Genomic DNA, 22,127 nt, shown 5'->3' with positions numbered 1-22,127 from the left:
TACCAAGTCAGTGACTAACCCTGTACCCTACCAATTCAGACACGAACCTAGTACCCTGCCCTGTTCCCTACCAAGTCAGACACTAACCCTATACCCTACCGAGTCAGACACTAACCCTGTACCCTACCCTGTACCCTACCGAGTCAGACACTAACCCTGTACCCAACCAAGTCAGACACTAACCCTGTACCCTACAGAGTCAGACACTAAACCTGTACCCTACCAAGTCAGACACTAACCTGTACCCTACCAAGTCAGACACTAACCCCCTGTACCCTACCCTGTACCCTACCAATTCAGACACTAACCTTGTACCCTACCAAGTCAGACACTAACCCTGTACCCTGCCATAACCCTGTACCCTTACCAAGTCAGACACTAACTCTGTACCCTACCAAGTCAGACACTAACCTTGTAGCCTACCAAGTCAGACACTAACCCTGTACCCTACCAAATCAGACAATAACCCTGTACCCTACCAATTCAGACACTAACCCTGTACCCTGCCCTGTACCCTACCAAGTCAGACACTAACCCTGTAGCCTACCAAGTCAGACACTAACCCTATACCCTACCAAGTCAGTGACTAACCCTGTACCCTACCAATTCAGACACGAACCTAGTACCCTGCCCTGTTCCCTACCAAGTCAGACACTAACCCTATACCCTACCAAGTTAGACACTAACCCTGAACCCTACCCTGTACCCTACCAAGTCAGGCACTAACCCTGTACCCTACCAAGTCAGGCACTAACCCTGTACCCTACCAAGTCAGACACTAACCCTGTACCCTACCAAATCAGACAATAACCCTGTACCCTACCAATTCAGACACTAACCCTGTACCCTGCCCTGTACTCTACCAAGTCAGACATTAACCCTGTAGCCTACCAAGTCAGACACTAACCCTATACCCTACCAAGTCAGTGACTAACCCTGTACCCTACCAATTCAGACACGAACCTAGTACCCTGCCCTTTTCCCTACCAAGTCAGACACTAACCCTATACCCTACCAAGTTAGACACTAACCCTGAACCCTACCCTGTACCCTACCAAGTCAGGCACTAACCCTGTACCCTACCAAGTCAGGCACTAACCCTGTACCCTACCAAGTCAGACACTAACCCTGTACCCAACCAAGTCAGACACTAACCCTGTACCCTACAGAGTCAGACACTAAACCTGTACCCTACCAAGTCAGACACTAACCCTGTACCCTACCCTGTACCCTACCAAGTCAGACACTAACCATGTTCCCTACCCTGTACACTACCAAGTCAGACACTAACACTGTACCCTACCCTGTACCCTACCAAAGTCAGACACTAACCTTGTAGCCTACCAAGCCAGACACTAACCCTGTACCCTGCCATGTACCCTACCAAGTCAGACACTAACTCTGTACCCTACCAAGTCAGACACTAACCTTGTAGCCTACCAAGTCAGACACTAACCCTGTACCCTACCAAATCAGACAATAACCCTGTACCCTACCAATTCAGACACTAACCCTGTACCCTGCCCTGTACCCTACCAAGTCAGACACTAACCCTGTAGCCTACCAAGTCAGACACTAACCCTATACCCTACCAAGTCAGTGACTAACCCTGTACCCTACCAATTCAGACACGAACCTAGTACCCTGCCCTGTTCCCTACCAAGTCAGACACTAACCCTATACCCTACCAAGTTAGACACTAACCCTGAACCCTACCCTGTACCCTACCAAGTCAGGCACTAACCCTGTACCCTACCAAGTCAGGCACTAACCCTGTACCCTACCAAGTCAGACACTAACCCTGTACCCTACCAAATCAGACAATAACCCTGTACCCTACCAATTCAGACACTAACCCTGTACCCTGCCCTGTACTCTACCAAGTCAGACATTAACCCTGTAGCCTACCAAGTCAGACACTAACCCTATACCCTACCAAGTCAGTGACTAACCCTGTACCCTACCAATTCAGACACTAACCCTATACCCTACCAAGTTAGACACTAACCCTGAACCCTACCCTATACCCTACCGAGTCAGACACTAACCCTGTACCCTACCCTGTACCCTACCGAGTCAGACACTAACCCTGTACCCAACCAAGTCAGACACTAACCCTGTACCCTACAGAGTCAGACACTAAACCTGTACCCTACCAAGTCAGACACTAACCCTGTACCCTACCCTGTACCCTACCAATTCAGACACTAACCATGTTCCCTACCCTGTACACTACCAAGTCAGACACTAACACTGTACCCTACCCTGTACCCTACCAAAGTCAGACACTAACCTTGTAGCCTACCAAGCCAGACACTAACCCTGTACCCTGCCATGTACCCTACCAAGTCAGACACTAACTCTGTACCCTACCAAGTCAGACACTAACCCTGTAGCCTACCAAGTCAGACACTAACCCTGTACCCTACCAAATCAGACAATAACCCTGTACCCTACCAAGTCAGACACTAACCCTGTACCCTGCCCTGTACCCTACCAAGTCAGACACTAACCCTGTAGCCTACCAAGTCAGACACTAACCCTATACCCTACCAAGTCAGTGACTAACCCTGTACCCTACCAATTCAGACACGAACCTAGTACCCTGCCCTGTTCCCTACCAAGTCAGACACTAACCCTATACCCTACCAAGTTAGACACTAACCCTGAACCCTACCCTGTACCCTACCAAGTCAGGCACTAACCCTGTACCTACCAAGTCAGGCACTAACCCTGTACCCTACCAAGTCAGACACTAACCCTGTACCCTACCAAATCAGACAATAACCCTGTACCCTACCAATTCAGACACTAACCCTGTACCCTGCCCTGTACTCTACCAAGTCAGACATTAACCCTGTAGCCTACCAAGTCAGACACTAACCCTATACCCTACCAAGTCAGTGACTAACCCTGTACCCTACCAATTCAGACACGAACCTAGTACCCTGCCCTTTTCCCTACCAAGTCAGACACTAACCCTATACCCTACCAAGTTAGACACTAACCAAGAACCCTACCCTGTACCCTACCAAGTCAGGCACTAACCCTGTACCCTACCAAGTCAGGCACTAACCCTGTACCCTACCAAGTCAGACACTAACCCTGTACCCTACCGAGTCAGACACTAACCCTGTACCCTTCCAAGTCAGACACTAACCCTGTACCCTACCCTGTACCCTACCGAGTCAGACACTAACCCTGTACCCTACCCTGTACCCTAACGAGTCAGACACTAACCCTGTACCCTACCGAGTCAGACACTAACCCTGTACCCAACCAAGTCAGACACTAACCCTGTACCCTACCCTGTACCCTACCGGTTCAGACACTAACCCTGTACCCTACCGAGTCAGACACTAACCCTGTACCCTACCGAATCAGACACTAACCCTGTACCCTACCAATTCAGACACTAACCCTGTACCCTGCTCTGTACCCTACCAAGTCAGACACTAACCTTGTAGCCTACCAAGTCAGACACTAACCCTGTACCCTACCAAGTCAGTGACTAACCCTGTACCCTACCAAATCAGACAATAACCCTGTATCCTACCAATTCAGACACTAACCCTGTACCCTACCAAGTCAGGAACTAACCCTGTACCCTACCAAGTCAGGCACAAACCTAGTACCCTACCCTGTACCCTACCAAGTCAGGAACTAACCCTGTACCCTACCAAGTCAGGCACTAACCCTGTACCCTACCAAGTCAAACACTAACCCTGTACCCTACCCTGTACCCTACCAAGTCAGACACAGACCCTGTACCCTACCGAGTCAGACTCTAACCCTGTACCCTACCAAGTCAGACACTAACCCTGTACCCTACCCTGTACCCTACCGGTTCAGACACTAACCCTGTACACTACCGAGTCAGACACCCCTGTACCCTACCGAGTCAGACACTAACCCTGTACCCTACCGAGTCAGACACTAACCCTGTACCCTACCAAGTCAGACACTACCCTGTACCCTACCAAGTCAGACACTAACCCTGTACCCTGTACCCTACCGGTCAGACACTACCCTAAGTCAGACACTAACCCTGTACCCTACCCTGTACCCTACCGAGTCAGACACTAACCCTGTACCCTACCTCAGACACTACCCTGTACCCTACCAAGTCAGACACTAACCCTGTACCCTACCAAGTCAGACACTAACCCTGTACCCTACCAAGTCAGACACTAACCCTGTACCCTACTGAGTCAGACACTAACCCTGTACCCTACCCTGTACCCTACCGGTTCAGACACTAACCCTGTACCCTACCGAGTCAGACACTAACCCTGTACCCTACCAAGTCAGGCACTAAACCTGTACCCTACCAAGTCAGGCACTAAACCTGTACCCTACCCTGTACCCTACCAAGTCAGACACTAACCCTGTACCCTACCAAGTCAGACACTAACCCTGTACCCTACCCTGTACCCTACCGGTCAGACACTAACCCTGTACCCTACCGAGTCAGACAATAACCCTGTACCCTACCGAGTCAGACACTAACCCTGTACCCTACCGTGTACCCTACCCTGTACCCTACCGAGTCAGACACTAACCCTGTACCCTACCGAGTCAGACACTAACCCTGTACCCTACCAAGTCAGACACTAACCCTGAACCCTACAGAGTCAGACACTAACCCTGTACCCTACCCTGTACCCTACCCTGTACCCTACCGAGTCAGACACTAACCCTGTACCCTACCCTGTACCCTACAGAGTCAGACACTAACCCTGTACCCTACCCTGTACCCTACCAAGTCAGACACTAACCCTGTACCCAACCAAGCCAGACACTAACCCTGTACCCTACCCTGTACCCTACCAAGTCAGATACTAACCCTGTACCCTACTGAGTCAGACACTAACCCTGTACCCTACTGAGTCAGACACTAACCCAGAACCCTACCCTGTACCCTACCAAGTCAGACACTAACCCTGTACCCTATCAAGTCAGGCACTAACCCTGTACCCTACCAAGTCGGACACTAACCCTGTACCCTACCCTGTACCCTACCAAGTCAGGCACTAACCCTGTACCCTACCAAGTCAGACACTAACCCTGTACCCTACCGAGTCAGACACTAACCCTGTACCCTACCCTGTACCCTACCAAGTCAGACACTAACCCTGTACCCTACCGAGTCAGACACTAACCCTGTACCCTACCAAGTCAGACACCCTGTACCCTGTACCCTACCACCCTGTACCCTACCGGTTCAGACACTAACCCTGTACCCTACCGAGTCAGACACTAACCCTGTACCCTACCGAGTCAGACACTAACCCTGTACCCTACCGGTCAGACTAACCCTGTACCCTACCACCAAGTCAGACACTAACCCTGTACCCTACCCTGTACCCTACCGAGTCAGACACTAACCCTGTACCCTACCCTGTACCCTACCGATTCAGACACTAACCCTGTACCCTACCAAGTCAGATACTTACCCTGTACCCTACCAAGTCAGACACTAACCCTGTACCCAACCCATCCAGACACTAACCCTGTACCCTACCCTGTACCCTACCAAGTCAGATACTAACCCTGTACCCTACTGAGTCAGACACTAACCCTGTACCCTACTGAGTCAGACACTAACCCTGTACCCTACCAAGTCAGACACTAACCCTGTACCCTATCAAGTCAGGCACTAACCCTGTACCCTACCAAGTCGGACACTAACCCTGTACCCTACCCTGTACCCTACCAAGTCAGGCACTAACCCTGTACCCTATCAAGTCAGGCACTAACCCTGTACCCTACCAAGTCAGACACTAACCCTGTACCCTACCCTGTACCCTACCGGTTCAGATACTAACCCTGTACCCTACCGAGTCAGACAATAACCCTGTACCCTACCGAGTCAGACACTAACCCTGTACCCTACCCTGTACCCTACCGAGTCACACACTAACCCTGTACCCTACCCTGTACCCTAACGAGTCAGACAATAACCCTGTACCCTACCGAGTCAGACACTAACCCTGTACCCTACCGAGTCAGACACTAACCCTGTACCCTACCAAGTCAGACACTAACCCTGTACCCTACCCTGTACCCTACCGAGTCAGACACTAACCCTGTACCCTACCCTGTACCCTACCGATTCAGACACTAACCCTGTACCCTACCGAGTCAGATACTTACCCTGTACCCTACCAAGTCAGACACTAACCCTGTACCCAACCAAGCCAGACACTAACCCTGTACCCTACCCTGTACCCTACCAAGTCAGATACTAACCCTGTACCCTACTGAGTCAGACACTAACCCTGTACCCTACTGAGTCAGACACTAACCCAGAACCCTACCCTGTACCCTACCAAGTCAGACACTAACCCTGTACCCTATCAAGTCAGGCACTAACCCTGTACCCTACCAAGTCGGACACTAACCCTGTACCCTACCCTGTACCCTACCAAGTCAGGCACTAACCCTGTACCCTATCAAGTCAGGCACTAACCCTGTACCCTACCAAGTCAGACACTAACCCTGTACCCTACCCTGTACCCTACCGGTTCAGATACTAACCCTGTACCCTACCGAGTCAGACAATAACCCTGTACCCTACCGAGTCAGACACTAACCCTGTACCCTACCCTGTACCTACCAAGTCAGACACTAACCCTGTACCCTACCCTGTACCCTACCAAGTCAGACACTAACCCTGTACCCTACCCTGTACCCTACCAAGTCAGACACTAACCCTGTACCCTACCCTGTACCCTACCGGGTCAGACACTAACCCTGTACCCTACCGAGTCAGATACTTCTCCTGTACCCTACCGAGTCAGACACTTACCCAGTACCCTACCATATCAGTCACTAACCCTGTACCCTACCGAGTCAGAAACTAACCCTGTACCCAACCAAGTCAGACCCTGTACCCTACCCTGTACCCTACCAAGTCAGATACTAACCCTGTACCCTACTGAGTCAGACACTAACCCAGTACCCTACCAAGTCAGACACTAACCCTGTACCCTACTGAGTCAGACACTAACCCTGTACCCTACTGAATCAGTCACTAAACCTGTACCCTACCAAGTCAGACACTAACCCTGTACCCTACCAAGTCAGACACTAACCCTGTACCCTACTGAGTCAGACACTAACCCTGTACCCTACTGAATCAGTCACTAAACCTGTACCCTACCAAGTCAGACACTAACCCTGTACCCTACTGAGTCAGTTACTAACCCTGTACCCTACCCTGTACCCTACCGAGTCAGATACTTACCCTGTACCCTACCGAGTCAGACACTTATCCTGTACCCTACCAAGTCAGTCACTAACCCTGTACCCTACCAAGTCAGACACTAACCCTGTACCCAACCAAGTCAGACACTAACCCTGTACCCTACCCTGTACCCTACCAAGTCAGATACTAACCCTGTACCCTACTGAGTCAGACACTAACCCTGTACCCTACTGAGTCAGACACTAACCCAGTACCCTACCCTGTACCCTACCAAGTCAGACACTAACCCTGTACCCTACCAAGTCAGACACTAACCCTGTACCCTACCAAGTCAGACACTAACCCTGTACCCTACCAAGTCAGACACTAACCCTGTACCCTACCGAGTCAGACACTAACCCTGTACCCTACCCTGTACCCTACCAAGTCAGACACTAACCCTGTACCCTACCAAGTCAGACACTAACCCTGAACCCTACAGAGTCAGACACTAACCCTGTACCCTACCCTGTACCCTACCCTGTACCCTACCGAGTCAGACACTAACCCTGTACCCTACCGAGTCAGACACCAACCCTGTACCCTACCGTGTACCCTACCCTGTACCCTACCGAGTCAGACACTAACCCTGTACCCTACCGAGTCAGACACTAACCCTGTACCCTACCAAGTCAGACACTAACCCTGTACCCTACCAAGTCAGACACTAACCCTGAACCCTACAGAGTCAGACACTAACCCTGTACCCTACCCTGTAGACCCTAACCCTGTACCCTACCAAGTCAGACACTAACCCTGTACCCTACAGACACTAACCCTGTCAGACCCTAACCCTGTCACCCTACCCTGTACCCTACCGTCAGACACTAACCCTGTACCTTACCCTGTACCCTACTGAGTCAGACACTAACCCTGTACCCTACCCTGTACCCTACCCTGTACCCTACCGAGTCAGACACTAACCCTGTACCCTACCCTGTACCCTACCGAGTCAGACACTAACCCTGTACCCTACCCTGTACCCTACCGAGTCAGACACTAACCCTGTACCCTACCCTGTACCCTACTGAGTCAGACACTAACCCTGTACCCTACCCTGTACCCTACCCTGTACCCTACCGAGTCAGACACTAACCCTGTACCCTACCCTGTACCCTACCGAGTCAGACACTAACCCTGTACCCTACCCTGTACCCTACCGAGTCAGACACTAACCCTGCACCCTACCGTGTGTGTGTTCATCTTTTTGTATCTCAAGAGGAGGACGGTTGTTTCTAGTTGTGTTGAAACTGTCTGTCTGTGTGTTTCTCCAGGTTCTCCAGAACAGACAGGGATGGCTCAGCAGCAACAGACCATCATCAACCAGCAAGCCATCATACTGGTTTGTCTCATTATACTATACTGAACAAAAATATGTAAAGTGTTGGTCCCATGTTTCATGAGCTGAAACAAAAGATCCCAGAAATGTTCCAGACGCACAAAAAGCTTCTTTCTCCCAAATTTTGTCCCCAAATTCGTTTACATCCCTGTTAGTGAGCATTTCTCCTTTGTCAAGATAATCCATCCACCTGACAGGTGTGGCATATCAAGAAGCTGATTAAACAGCATGATCATTACACAGGTGCACCTTGTGCTGGGGACAATAAAAGGCCACTCTAAAATGTGCAGTTTTGTCACACAACACAATGCCACAGATGTCTCAAGTCATGAAGGATGGTGCAATTGGCATGCTGATTGCAGGAATGCGCAACAGAGGTGTTGCCCAAAATGTGAACGTTCTTTTCTCTACCATAAGCCGCCTCCAACGACATTTCAGAGAATTAGTCAGTACGTCCAATCGCCCTCACAGCCGCAGACCACGTGTAACCACGACCTCCATATCCGACTTCTTCACCTGCGGGATTGTCTGAGGAGGGAGAGGGTGGGGGTGGGGGGGGAGGTGCTGAGGAGTATTTCTGTCTGTGATAAAGCCCGTTTTCTGTGGGAAAACTCATTCTGATTAGCAGGACCTGGCTCCCAAGTGGGTGGGCCTATGCCCTCCCAGGTTTACCCATGGCTGTGCCCCTGCCCAAATCCATAGATTATGGCCTAATGGATGTCTTTCAATTGACTGTTTCCTTCTATGAACTGTGACTCAGTCAATTGACTGTTTCCTTCTATGATGTAACTCAGTCAAATCTTTGAAATTGTTGCATTTTATTTTAGTTCAGTATAAAAACTATCAATTCAAAATCAAATTTTATTTGTCACATGCGCCGAATAGAACAATTGTAGGCTCTTACAGTGAAAGTCTTTTTCTAAATTAAACTGAAGTAAAAATGTAAAAAATAAAAAAATAAAAAAATGTAAAGTAAGAAAATAACAAATAATGAATAAATCAAAAATACATATATAAAAATAATAATAATAATTAAGGAGCAATAATGAAATAACAGTAGCGAGGCTATATAAAGGGGGTCAATGTGCGGGGGCACCGGTTAGTCGAGGTAACAAGGTAAAGTGACAATGCATGGAGAATAAACAGCAGCCGAATGTGGAGGGTGGTTTGGGACAATGCAAATAGTCCGGGTAGCCATTCGATCAACTGCTCAGGAGTCTTATGGAGTAGAAGCTGTTAAGAAGCCTTTTGGACCTAGACTTGGTCACTCCGGTACAGCTTGCCGTGCGGTAGCAGAGAGAACAGTCTATGACTGGGGTGGCTGGAGCCCTTGGCAATTTTTAGGGCCTTCCTCTGACACCGCCTGGTATAGAGGTCCTGGATGGCAGGAAGCTTGGCCCCAGGGATGTACTGGGCCGTACGCACTACCCTCTGTAGTGCCTTGCGGTCGGAGGCCGAGCAGTTGCCATATCAGGTGGTGATGCAACCCGTCAGGATGCTCTCAATACGGTGCAGCTGTAGAACTTTTTGGTGCAGCTGTAGAACTTTTTGAGGATCTGAGGACCAAATCTTTTCAGTCTCCTGAGGGGAATAGGCTTTTGAGGATCTGAGGACCAAATCTTTTCAGTCTCCTGAGGGGAATAGGCTTTTGAAGGCTTTTTGAGGATCTGAGGACCAAATCTTTTCAGTCTCCTGAGGGAAAGGCTTTTTGAGGATCTGAGGACCAAATCTTTTCAGTCTCCTGAGGGGAATAGGCTTTTGAATCTGAGGCTTTGTCGTAGGCTCCTTTCACCACTGTCTTGATGTGCTTGGAACATGTTCGTTTTTTGGACACCAAGGAACTTGAAGCTCTCCATCTGCTCCACTACATACAGCCCCGTGGATGAGAATGGGGACGTGCTCAGTCCTCCTTTTCCTGTAGTCCACAATCAACTCCTTTGTCTTGATCACGTCGAGGGAGAGGTTTCTATCCTGGCACCACACGGTCAGGTCTCTGACCTCCTCCCTATAGGCTGTCTCATCGTTGTCGGTGATCAGGCCTACCACTGTCATCGGCAAACTTAATGATGGTGTTGGAGTCGTGCCTGGCCGTGCAGTCATGATAGAACAGGGAGTACAGTAGGGGACTGAGCATGCACCACTGAGGGACTCCTGTGTTTAGGATCAGCGTGGCAGATGTGTTGTTACCTACCCTTACCACCTGGGGGCGGCCCGTCAGGAAGTCCAGGATCCAGTTGCAGAGGGAGTTGTTTAGTCCCAGGGTCTTTAGCTTAGTGATGAGCTTTGAGGGCACTATGGTGTAGAACGCTGAGCTGTAGTCAATGAACAGCATTCACACATAGGTGTTCCTCTTGTCCAGGTGGGAATGGGCAGTGTGGAGTGCAAAAGAGATTGCATCATCTGTGGATCTGTTGAGGCGGTGTATAAATTGGAGTGGGTCTAGGGTTTCTGGGATGATGGTGTTGATGTGAGCCATGACCAGCCTTTCAAAGCACTTCATGGCTACAGATGTGAGTGCTATGGGTCGTTAGTCATTTAGGCAGGTTACCTTAGTGTTCTTGGGCACAGGGACTATGGTGGTCTGTTTAAAACATGTTGTTGTTACAGACTCGGTCAGGGACAGGTTGAAAATGTCAGTGAAGACATTGGTCAGCGCATGCTCGGAGTACACGTCCTGATAATCCGTCTGGCCCTGCGGCCTTGTGAATGTTGACCTGTTTCACGGTCTCACTCACATCGGCTACGGAGAGCGTGAGATCACATAGTCAGTCATCCAGAACAGCTGATGCTCTCATGCATGCTTCAGTGTTGATTGCCTCGAAGCGAGCATAGAAGTTATTTCTCTCGTTTGGTAGGCTCGTGTCACTGGGCAGCTCTTGGCTGTGCTTCCCTTTGTAGTCCGTAAAAGTTTGCAAGCCCTGCCACAGCCGACGAGTGTCGGATCCGGTATTGTACGATTCAGCTTATGTACTATAAACTGCTATAATCATACTGTAATCTACTATAATGCTCTGTAGTAATGATATAATACTACTGTAATACTACTATAATACTGCTATAATAGTGTAATACTACTATAAACATGCTACAGAACTTCTATAATACTAATGTAATACTACTATAATACTGTAATCCTACTGTAATCCTACTGTAATACTGCTACAGTACTTCTATAATACTACTATAATACTGTAATACTACTGTAATTCTACTGTAATACTGCTACAGTACTTCTATAATACTACTGTAATACTACTGTAATCCTACTGTAATACTGCCACCATACTTCTATAAAACTACTATAATACTGCTATAATACTGTAATCCTACTGTAATACTACTGTAATACTACTGTAATACTACTATAATACTGCTATAATAATGTAATCCTACTGTAATCCTACTGTAATACTACTGTAATACTACTGTGTTCCTGTTTTTTCAGGCGCAGCAGATGACCATGCAGGACATGGCTATGATACTGTAATACTACTGTAATACTACTGTAATCCTACTGTAATACTGCTGTAATACTACTGTAATACTACTGTGTTCCTGTTTTTTCAGGCGCAGCAGATGACCATGCAGGCCATGGCTATCCAGCAGCAGATGTTGTCTTCCCTCGCCCCCCAGGCCCCTCCCACACAACCACCCCCCCGCACCTCCAGCCATGTGAGGACACACACTGACACACAAACACACACACTGACACACACACACACATTTTAAATACTCAATTTGAATCCACAAATTAAAATACAAGAAGGATTCAAACATATTCAAACATATTCATACAAACTGACCATACCAGCTGAAACAGAGCAGTACCTTCTCCAGACAGCTAGACTGACCATAACCAGCTGAAACAGAGCAGTACCTTCTTCTCCCATACAGCTAGACTGACCATACCAGCTGAAACAGAGCAGTACCTTCTCCTCCATACAGCAGACTGACCAGCTGAAACAGAGCAGTACCTTCTCCTCCATACAGCAGACTGACCATACCAGCTGAAACAGAGCAGTACCTTCTCCTCCATACAGCTAGACTGACCATACCAGCTGAAACAGAGCAGTACCTTCTCCTCCATACAGCTAGACTGACCATACCAGCTGAAACAGAGCAGTACCTTCTCCTCCATACAGCTAGACTGACCATACCAGCTGAAACAGAGCAGTACCTTCTCCTCCAGACAGCTAGACTGACCATACCAGCTGAAACAGAGCAGTACCTTCTCCTCCATACAGCTAGACTGACCATAACAGCTGAAACAGAGCAGTACCTTCTCCTCCATACAGCTAGACTGACCATACCAGCTGAAACAGAGCAGTACCTTCTCCTCCATACAGCTAGACTGACCATACCAGCTGAAACAGAGCAGTACCTTCTCCTCCATACAGCTAGACTGACCATACCAGCTGAAACAGAGCAGTACCTTCTCCTCCATACAGCTAGACTGACCATACCAGCTGAAACAGAGCAGTACCTTCTCCTCCATACAGCTAGACTGACCATACCAGCTGAAACAGAGCAGTACCTTCTCCTCCATACAGCTAGACTGACCATACCAGCTGAAACAGAGCAGTACCTTCTCCATACAGCTAGACTGACCATACCAGCTGAAACAGAGCAGTACCTTCTCCATACAGCTAGACTGACCATACAGCTGAAACAGAGCAGTACCTTCTCCATACAGCTAGACTGACCATACCAGCTGAAACAGAGCAGTACCTTCTCCATGACAGCAGACTGACCATACCAGCTGAAACAGAGCAGTACCTTCTCCAGACAGCTAGACTGACCATACCAGCTGAAACAGAGCAGTACCTTCTCCATGCAGCTAGACTGACCATACCAGCTGAAACAGAGCAGTACCTTCTCCTCCATACAGCTAGACTGACCATACAGCTGAAACAGAGCAGTACCTTCTCCATACAGCTAGACTGACCATAACAGCTGAAACAGAGCAGTACCTTCTCCCATACAGCTAGACTGACCATACCAGCTGAAACAGAGCAGTACCTTCTCCATACAGCTAGACTGACCATACAGCTGAAACAGAGCAGTACCTTCTCCATACAGCTAGACTGACCATACCAGCTGAAACAGAGCAGTACCTTCTCCTCCATACAGCTAGACTGACCATACCAGCTGAAACAGAGCAGTACCTTCTCCATACAGCTAGACTGACCATACCAGCTGAAACAGAGCAGTACTTTCTCCATACAGCTAGACTGACCATACCAGCTGAAACAGAGCAGTACCTTCTCCTCCATACAGCTAGACTGACCATACCAGCTGAAACAGAGCAGTACCTTCTCCAGACAGCTAGACTGACCATACCAGCTGAAACAGAGCAGTACATACCAGCTAGACTGACCATACAGCTGAAACAGAGCAGTACCTTCTCCCATACAGCTAGACTGACCATACCAGCTGAAACAGAGCAGTACCTTCTCCAGACAGCTAGACTGACCATACCAGCTGAAACAGAGCAGTACCTTCTCCTCCATACAGCTAGACTGACCATACCAGCTGAAACAGAGCAGTACCTTCTCCTCCATACAGCTAGACTGACCATACCAGCTGAAACAGAGCAGTACCTGACCATACCAGCTGAAACAGAGCAGTCCATACAGCTAGACTGACCATACCAGCTGAAACAGAGCAGTACCTTCTCCCATACAGCTAGACTGACCATACCAGCTGAAACAGAGCAGTACCTTCTCCATACAGCTAGACTGACCATACCAGCTGAAACAGAGCAGTACCTTCTCCATACAGCTAGACTGACCATACCAGCTGAAACAGAGCAGTACCTTCTCCATACAGCTAGACTGACCATACCAGCTGAAACAGAGCAGTACCTTCTCCATACAGCTAGACTGACCATACCAGCTGAAACAGAGCAGTACCTTCTCCAGCTCCATACAGCTAGACTGACCATACCAGCTGAAACAGAGCAGTACCTTCTCCTCCATACAGCTAGACTGACCATACCAGCTGAAACAGAGCAGTACCTTCTCCATACAGCTAGACTGACCATACCAGCTGAAACAGAGCAGTACCTTCTCCATACAGGGTTAGGGGTTAGGGGTTAGGGTTAGGGTTAGGGGTTAGGGGTTAGGGTTAGGGGTTAGGGGTTAGGGTTAGGGTTAGGGGTTAGGGTTAGGGGTTAGGGTTAGGGGTTAGGGTTAGGGTTAGGGGTTAGGGTTTAGGGGTTAGGGTTAGGGTTAGGGGTTAGGGTTAGGGTTAGGGGTTAGGGTTAGGGGTTAGGGTTAGGGGTTAGGGTTAGTGTGTTATTGACTGTATGTTGGTTTATTCCATGGGTTAGGGTTAGGGGTTAGGGGTTAGTGTGTTATTGACGGTACGTTGGTTTATTCCATGTGTAACTCTGTGTTGTTTCTGTCTCACTGCTTTGCTTTATGTTGGCCAGGTCGCAATTATAAATGAAAACTTGTTCTCAACTGGGCCTACCTGGTTAAATAAAGGTGTTCTCAACTGGGCCTACCTGGTTAAATAAAGGTGTTCTCAACTGGGCCTACCTGGTTAAATAAAGGTGTTCTCAACTGGGCCTACCTGATTAAATAAAGGTGTTCTCAACTGGGCCTACCTGGTTAAATAAAGGTGAAATAAAAAACGAAAACATCAACCCTGTCACTCTCTTTATCTCGTTCCAGACTGAAGAAGCTCCAGAGAGCCCTTACCAGGCCAGCCTGAACCCCGCCCAGCACCACCCCTCCTCCAGGAAACACAGTAGGTCAATAAAATCATTAAAAATCCTACAATGTGATTTTCTGGAATTATTTTTCTCACTTTGTCTATCATAGTTCTAAAAATCCAGAAAATCACATTGTAGGATTTTTAATGAATTTATTTGCAAATTATGGTGGAAAATAAGTATTTGGTCAATAACAAAAGTTTATCTCAATACTTTGTTATATACCCTTTGTTGGCAATGACAGAGGTCAAACCTTTTCTGTATGTCTTCACACTGTTTTCACTCACTGTTGCTGGTATTTTGGCCCATTCCTCCATGCAGATCTCCTCTAGAGCAGTGATGTTTTCGGGCTGTTGCTGGGCAACACAGACTTTCAACTCCCTCCAAAGATTTTCTATGGGGTTGAGATCTGGAGACTGGCTAGGCCACCCCAGGACCTTGAAATGCTTCTTACGAAGCCACTCCTTCGTTGCCCGGGCGGTGTGTTTGGGATCATTGTCATTCTGAAAGACCCAGCCATGTTTCATCTTCAATGCCCTTGCTGATGGTAGGCTTTGTTACTTTGGTCCCAGCTCTCTGCAGGTCATACACTAGGTCCCCCGTGTGGTTCTGGGATTTTTGCTCACCGTTCTTGTGATAATTTTGACCCCACGGGGTGAGATCTTGCGTGGCCCAGATCGAGGGAGATTATCAGTGGTCTTGTATGTCTTCCATTTCCTAATAATTGCTCCCACAGTTGATTTCTTCAAACCAAGCTGCTTACTTATTGCAGATTCAGTCTTCCCAGCCTGGTGCAGGTCTACAATTTTGTTTCTGGTGTCCTTTGACAGCTCTTTGGTCTTGGCCATAGTGGAGTTTGGAGTGTGACTGTTTGAGGTTGTGGACAGGTGTCTTTTATACTGATAACAAGTTCAAACAGGTGCCATTAATACAGGTAACGAGTTGAGGACAGAGGAGCCTCTTAAAGAAGTTACAGGTCTGTGAGAACCAGAAATCTTGCTTGTTTGTAGGTGACCAAATACTTATTTTCCACCATAATTTGCAAATAAATTCATTAAAAATCCTACAATGTGATTTTCTGGAATTTTTTTCTCATTATGTCTGTCATAGTTGAAGTGTACCTATGATGAAAATTACAGGCCTCTCTCATCTTTTTAAGTGGGAGAACTTGCACAATTGGTGGCTGACTAAATACTTTTTTGCCCCACTGTACCAAATCATTACAGCAGTATGTACCGGTATGTTAGTTAGCTACCTAACGTTAGTTGGCTACCAATACATCAAACCTGCCAGTATATTAACTATATGCTATCTAACTAACTACCCAACTGCGTGTTCGTACATTGCGTTTCGCTCTCAAAACGGACACTGGACACTCTGATTGATCCGAGAGTTCTGACCTCACAACGGCAGTCAAAAGCACCCGAGCTAACTGGCTAACGTTGGCTAGCTACTTCCAGACACATAATGAGAGAACAGCCGACTCTGACCATGTTACTCTCCCGAGCAGAGCTGGTTGGGCTGTTTTCGTGTTATCCAGAGCGTTGGTGAATGTAACTGTTGGCCTCCATTTAATGACGCTTTCTTTGAGGATGTTTACTGACCCCCGGCTCGTGTTCAACAGGTTTTGAGCGTTGGTAAATTCGTCAGTTATTCTGCGCTCTCTGGCACACAGACGAGAGTCCTCTGAATTCGTCAGTTATTCTGCGCTCTCTGGCACACAGACGAGAGTCCTCTGAATTCGTCAGTTATTCTGCGCTCTCTGGCACACAGACGAGAGTCCTCTGAAATCGTCTGTTATTCTGCGCTCTCTGGCACACAGACGAGAGTCCTCTGAAATCGTCAGTTATTATGCGCTCTCTGGCACACAGACGAGAGTCCTCTGAAATCGTCAGTTATTCTGCGCTCTCTGGCACACAGACGAGAGTCCTCTGAAATTATTCGTCTGTTATTCTGTTATTCTGCTCTCTGGCACACAGACGAGAGTCCTCTGAAATCGTCAGTTATTCTGGCACACAGACGAGAGTCCTCTGAAATCGCAGTTATTCTGCGCTCTCTGGCACACAGACGAGAGTCCTCTGAAATTCGTCAGTTATTCTGCGCTCTCTGGCACACAGACGAGAGTCCTCTGAAATCGTCAGTTATTCTGCGCTCTCTGGCACACAGACGAGAGTCCTCTGAATTCGTCAGTTATTCTGCGCTCTCTGGCACACAGACGAGAGTCCTCTGAATTCGTCAGTTATTCTGCGCTCTCTGGCACACAGACGAGAGTCCTCTGAATTCGTCAGTTATTCTGCGCTCTCTGGCACACAGACGAGAGTCCTCTGAATCGTCAGTTATTCTGCGCTCTCTGGCACACAGACGAGAGTCCTCTGAAATCGTCAGTTATTCTGCGCTCTCTGGCACACAGACGAGAGTCCTCTGAAATCGTCTGTTATTCTGCGCTCTCTGGCACACAGAGAGTCCTCTGAAATTCAGTTATTCTGCGCTCTCTGGCACACAGACGAGAAATCGTCCTCTGCACAGACGAGATCCTCGTCAGTTATTCTGCGCTCTCTGGCACACAGAGACGAGAGTCGAGAGTCCTCTGAATCCTCGTCAGTTATTCTGCGCTCTCTGGCACACAGACGAGAGTCCTCTGAATCGTCAGTTATTCTGCGCTCTCTGGCACAGACAGAGTTATTCTGCGCTCTCTGGCAGAGAGTCCTCTGAATCGTCAGTTATTCTGCGCTCTCTGGCACACAGACGAGAGTCCTCTGAAATCGTCAGTTATTCTGCGCTCTCTAGCACACAGACGAGAGTCCTCTGAAATCGTCAGTTATTCTGCGCTCTCTGGCACACAGACGAGAGTCCTCTGCCGGAGGGAACCAACCTAATGACTTGATTATTCACGTCATTCTTAGCTAAGTGGTATAGTCGTCGAGCGTTCTCAATGGACATTATTAATGAAGCCGCAAGATGTCAGACTAATAGTATATAGTATATAGTATACAGTATGTTAGTATGGGTGTTGGAACACAGCTCTAGTCTCTAGACCTATAGACTAATAGTATATAGTATATAGTATACAGTATGTTAGTATGGGTATTGGAACACAGCTCTAGTCTCTAGACCTATAGACTAATTGTATATAGTATACAGTATACAGTGTGTTAGTATGGGTATTGGAACACAGCTCTAGTCTCTAGACCTATAGACTAATAGTATATAGTATATAGTATGTAATACAGTATGTTAGTATGGGTATTGGAACACAGCTCTAGTCTCTAGACCTATAGACTAATAGTATATAGTATATAGTATACTTATGTTAGTATGGGTATTGGAACACAGCTCTAGTCTCTAGACCTATAGACTAATAGTATATAGTATATAGTATATAGTATACAGTATGTTAGTATGGGTATTGGAACACAGCTCTAGTCTCTAGACCTATAGACTAATAGTATATAGTATATAGTATACAGTATGTTAGTATGGGTATTGGAACACAGCTCTAGTCTCTAGACCTATAGACTAATAGTATATAGTATATAGTATATAGTTTATAGTATACAGTATGTTAGTATGGGTGTTGGAACACAGCTCTAGTCTCTAGACCTATAGACTAATAGTATATAGTATATAGTATGTAGTATACAGTATGTTAGTATGGGTGTTGGAACACAGCTCTAGTCTCTAGACCTATAGACTAATAGTATATAGTATATAGTATACAGTGTGTTAGTATGGGTATTGGAACACAGCTCTAGTCTCTAGACCTATAGACTAATAGTATATAGTATATAGTATACAGTGTGTTAGTATGGGTATTGGAACACAGCTCTAGTCTCTAGACCTATAGACTAATAGTATATAGTATATAGTATGTAGTATACAGTATGTTAGTATGGGTGTTGGAACACAGCTCTAGTCTCTAGACCTATAGACTAATAGTATATAGTATATAGTATACAGTGTGTTAGTATGGGTATTGGAACACAGCTCTAGTCTCTAGACCTATAGACTAATAGTATATAGTATATAGTATGTAGTATACAGTATGTTAGTATGGGTATTGGAACACAGCTCTAGTCTCTAGACCTATAGACTAATAGTATATAGTATACAGTATGTTAGTATGGGTGTTGGAACACAGCTCTAGTCTCTAGACCTATAGACTAATAGTATATAGTATATAGTATGTAGTATACAGTGTGTTAGTATGGGTATTGGAACACAGCTCTAGTCTCTAGACCTATAGACTAATAGTATATAGTATATAGTATGTAGTATACAGTATGTTAGTATGGGTGTTGGAACACAGCTCTAGTCTCTAGACCTATAGACTAATAGTATATAGTATATAGTATACAGTATGTTAGTATGGGTATTGGAACACAGCTCTAGTCTCTAGACCTATAGACTAATAGTATATAGTATATAGTATGTAGTATACAGTATGTTAGTATGGGTATTGGAACACAGCTCTAGTCTCTAGACCTATAGACTAATAGTATATAGTATATAGTATACAGTATGTTAGTATGGGTATTGGAACACAGCTCTAGTCTCTAGACCTATAGACTAATAGTATATAGTATATAGTATATAGTATACAGTATGTTAGTATGGGTATTGGAACACAGCTCTAGTCTCTAGACCTATAGACTAATAGTATATAGTATATAGTATGTAGTATACAGTATGTTAGTATGGGTATTGGAACACAGCTCTAGTCTCTAGACCTATAGACTAATAGTATATAGTATATAGTATATAGTATACAGTATGTTAGTATGGGTATTGGAACACAGCTCTAGTCTCTAGACCTATAGACTAATAGTATATAGTATATAGTATGTTAGTATGGGTATTGGAACACAGCTCTAGTCTCTAGACCTATAGACTAATAGTATATAGTATATAGTATATAGTATACAGTATGTTAGTATGGGTATTGGAACACAGCTCTAGTCTCTAGACCTATAGACTAATAGTATATAGTATATAGTATGTAGTATACAGTATGTTAGTATGGGTATTGGAACACAGCTCTAGTCTCTAGACCTATAGACTAATAGTATATAGTATATAGTATACAGTATGTTAGTATGGGTATTGGAACACAGCTCTAGTCTCTAGACCTATAGACTAATAGTATATAGTATATAGTATGTAGTATACAGTGTGTTAGTATGGGTATTAGAACACAGCTCTAGACCTATAGACTAATAGTATATAGTATATAGTATACAGTATGTTAGTATGGATATTGGAACACAGCTCTAGTCTCTAGACCTATAGACTAATAGTATATAGTATATAGTATGTAGTATACAGTGTGTTAGTATGGGTATTGGAACACAGCTCTAGACCTATAGACTAATAGTATATAGTATGTAGTATGTAGTATACAGTATGTTAGTATGGGTATTGGAACACAGCTCTAGTCTCTAGACCTATAGACTAATAGTATATAGTATATAGTATGTTAGTATGGGTATTGGAACACAGCTCTAGTCTCTAGACCTATAGACTAATAGTATATAGTATATAGTATACAGTATGTTAGTATGGGTATTGGAACACAGCTCTAGTCTCTAGACCTATAGACTAATAGTATATAGTATATAGTATATAGTATGTTAGTATGGGTATTGGAACACAGCTCTAGTCTCTAGACCTATAGACTAATAGTATATAGTATATAGTATACAGTATGTTAGTATGGGTATTGGAACACAGCTCTAGTCTCTAGACCTATAGACTAATAGTATATAGTATATAGTATATAGTATGTTAGTATGGGTATTGGAACACAGCTCTAGTCTCTAGACCTATAGACTAATAGTATATAGTATATAGTATATAGTATATAGTATACAGTATGTTAGTATGGGTATTGGAACACAGCTCTAGTCTCTAGACCTATAGACTAATAGTATATAGTATATAGTATATAGTATATAGTATACAGTATGTTAGTATGGGTATTGGAACACAGCTCTAGTCTCTAGACCTACAGACTAATAGTATATAGTATATAGTATGTAGTATACAGTATGTTAGTATGGGTATTGGAACACAGCTCTAGTCTCTAGACCTATAGACTAATAGTATATAGTATATAGTATATAGTATACAGTATGTTAGTATGGGTGTTGGAACACAGCTCTAGTCTCTAGACCTATAGACTAATAGTATATAGTATATAGTATATAGTATACAGTATGTTAGTATGGGTATTGGAACACAGCTCTAGTCTCTAGACCTATAGACTAATAGTATATAGTATATAGTATACAGTATGTTAGTATGGGTATTGGAACACAGCTCTAGTCTCTAGACCTATAGACTAATAGTATATAGTATATAGTATGTTAGTATGGGTATTGGAACACAGCTCTAGTCTCTAGACCTATAGACTAATAGTATATAGTATATAGTATATAGTATACAGTATGTTAGTATGGGTATTGGAACACAGCTCTAGTCTCTAGACCTATAGACTAATAGTATATAGTATACAGTATGTTAGTATGGGGTATTGGAACACAGCTCTAGTCTCTAGACCTATAGACTAATAGTATATAGTATATAGTATATAGTATACAGTATGTTAGTATGGGTATTGGAACACAGCTCTAGTCTCTAGACCTATAGACTAATAGTATATAGTATATAGTATGTAGTATACAGTATGTTAGTATGGGTATTGGAACACAGCTCTAGACCTATAGACTAATAGTATATAGTATGTAGTATGTAGTATGTAGTATGTTAGTATGGGTATTGGAACACAGCTCTAGTCTCTAGACCTATAGACTAATAGTATATAG

The 22,127-nt window shown here is 45.5% G+C and overlaps 1 protein-coding gene across 1 annotated transcript in view; it reads left to right on the top strand.

The window, feature by feature from the left end:
* myo15aa (myosin XVAa) overlaps positions 1 to 22,127 on the top strand; it is a 213,306-nt gene that overhangs the window by 95,718 nt on the left and 95,461 nt on the right. The window contains exons 24-26 of the mRNA XM_052504244.1: positions 8,524 to 8,591; positions 12,156 to 12,260; positions 15,266 to 15,341. Coding sequence (XP_052360204.1) covers positions 8,524 to 8,591; positions 12,156 to 12,260; positions 15,266 to 15,341 — 249 coding nt within the window. The remainder of the gene's footprint in view (positions 1 to 8,523; positions 8,592 to 12,155; positions 12,261 to 15,265; positions 15,342 to 22,127) is intronic.

This window comes from Oncorhynchus keta, unplaced genomic scaffold, assembly GCF_023373465.1.
Source record: "Oncorhynchus keta strain PuntledgeMale-10-30-2019 unplaced genomic scaffold, Oket_V2 Un_contig_1896_pilon_pilon, whole genome shotgun sequence".
NCBI lineage: Eukaryota > Metazoa > Chordata > Actinopteri > Salmoniformes > Salmonidae > Oncorhynchus > Oncorhynchus keta.
This window is presented reverse-complemented; position numbering and strand designations above follow the sequence as displayed.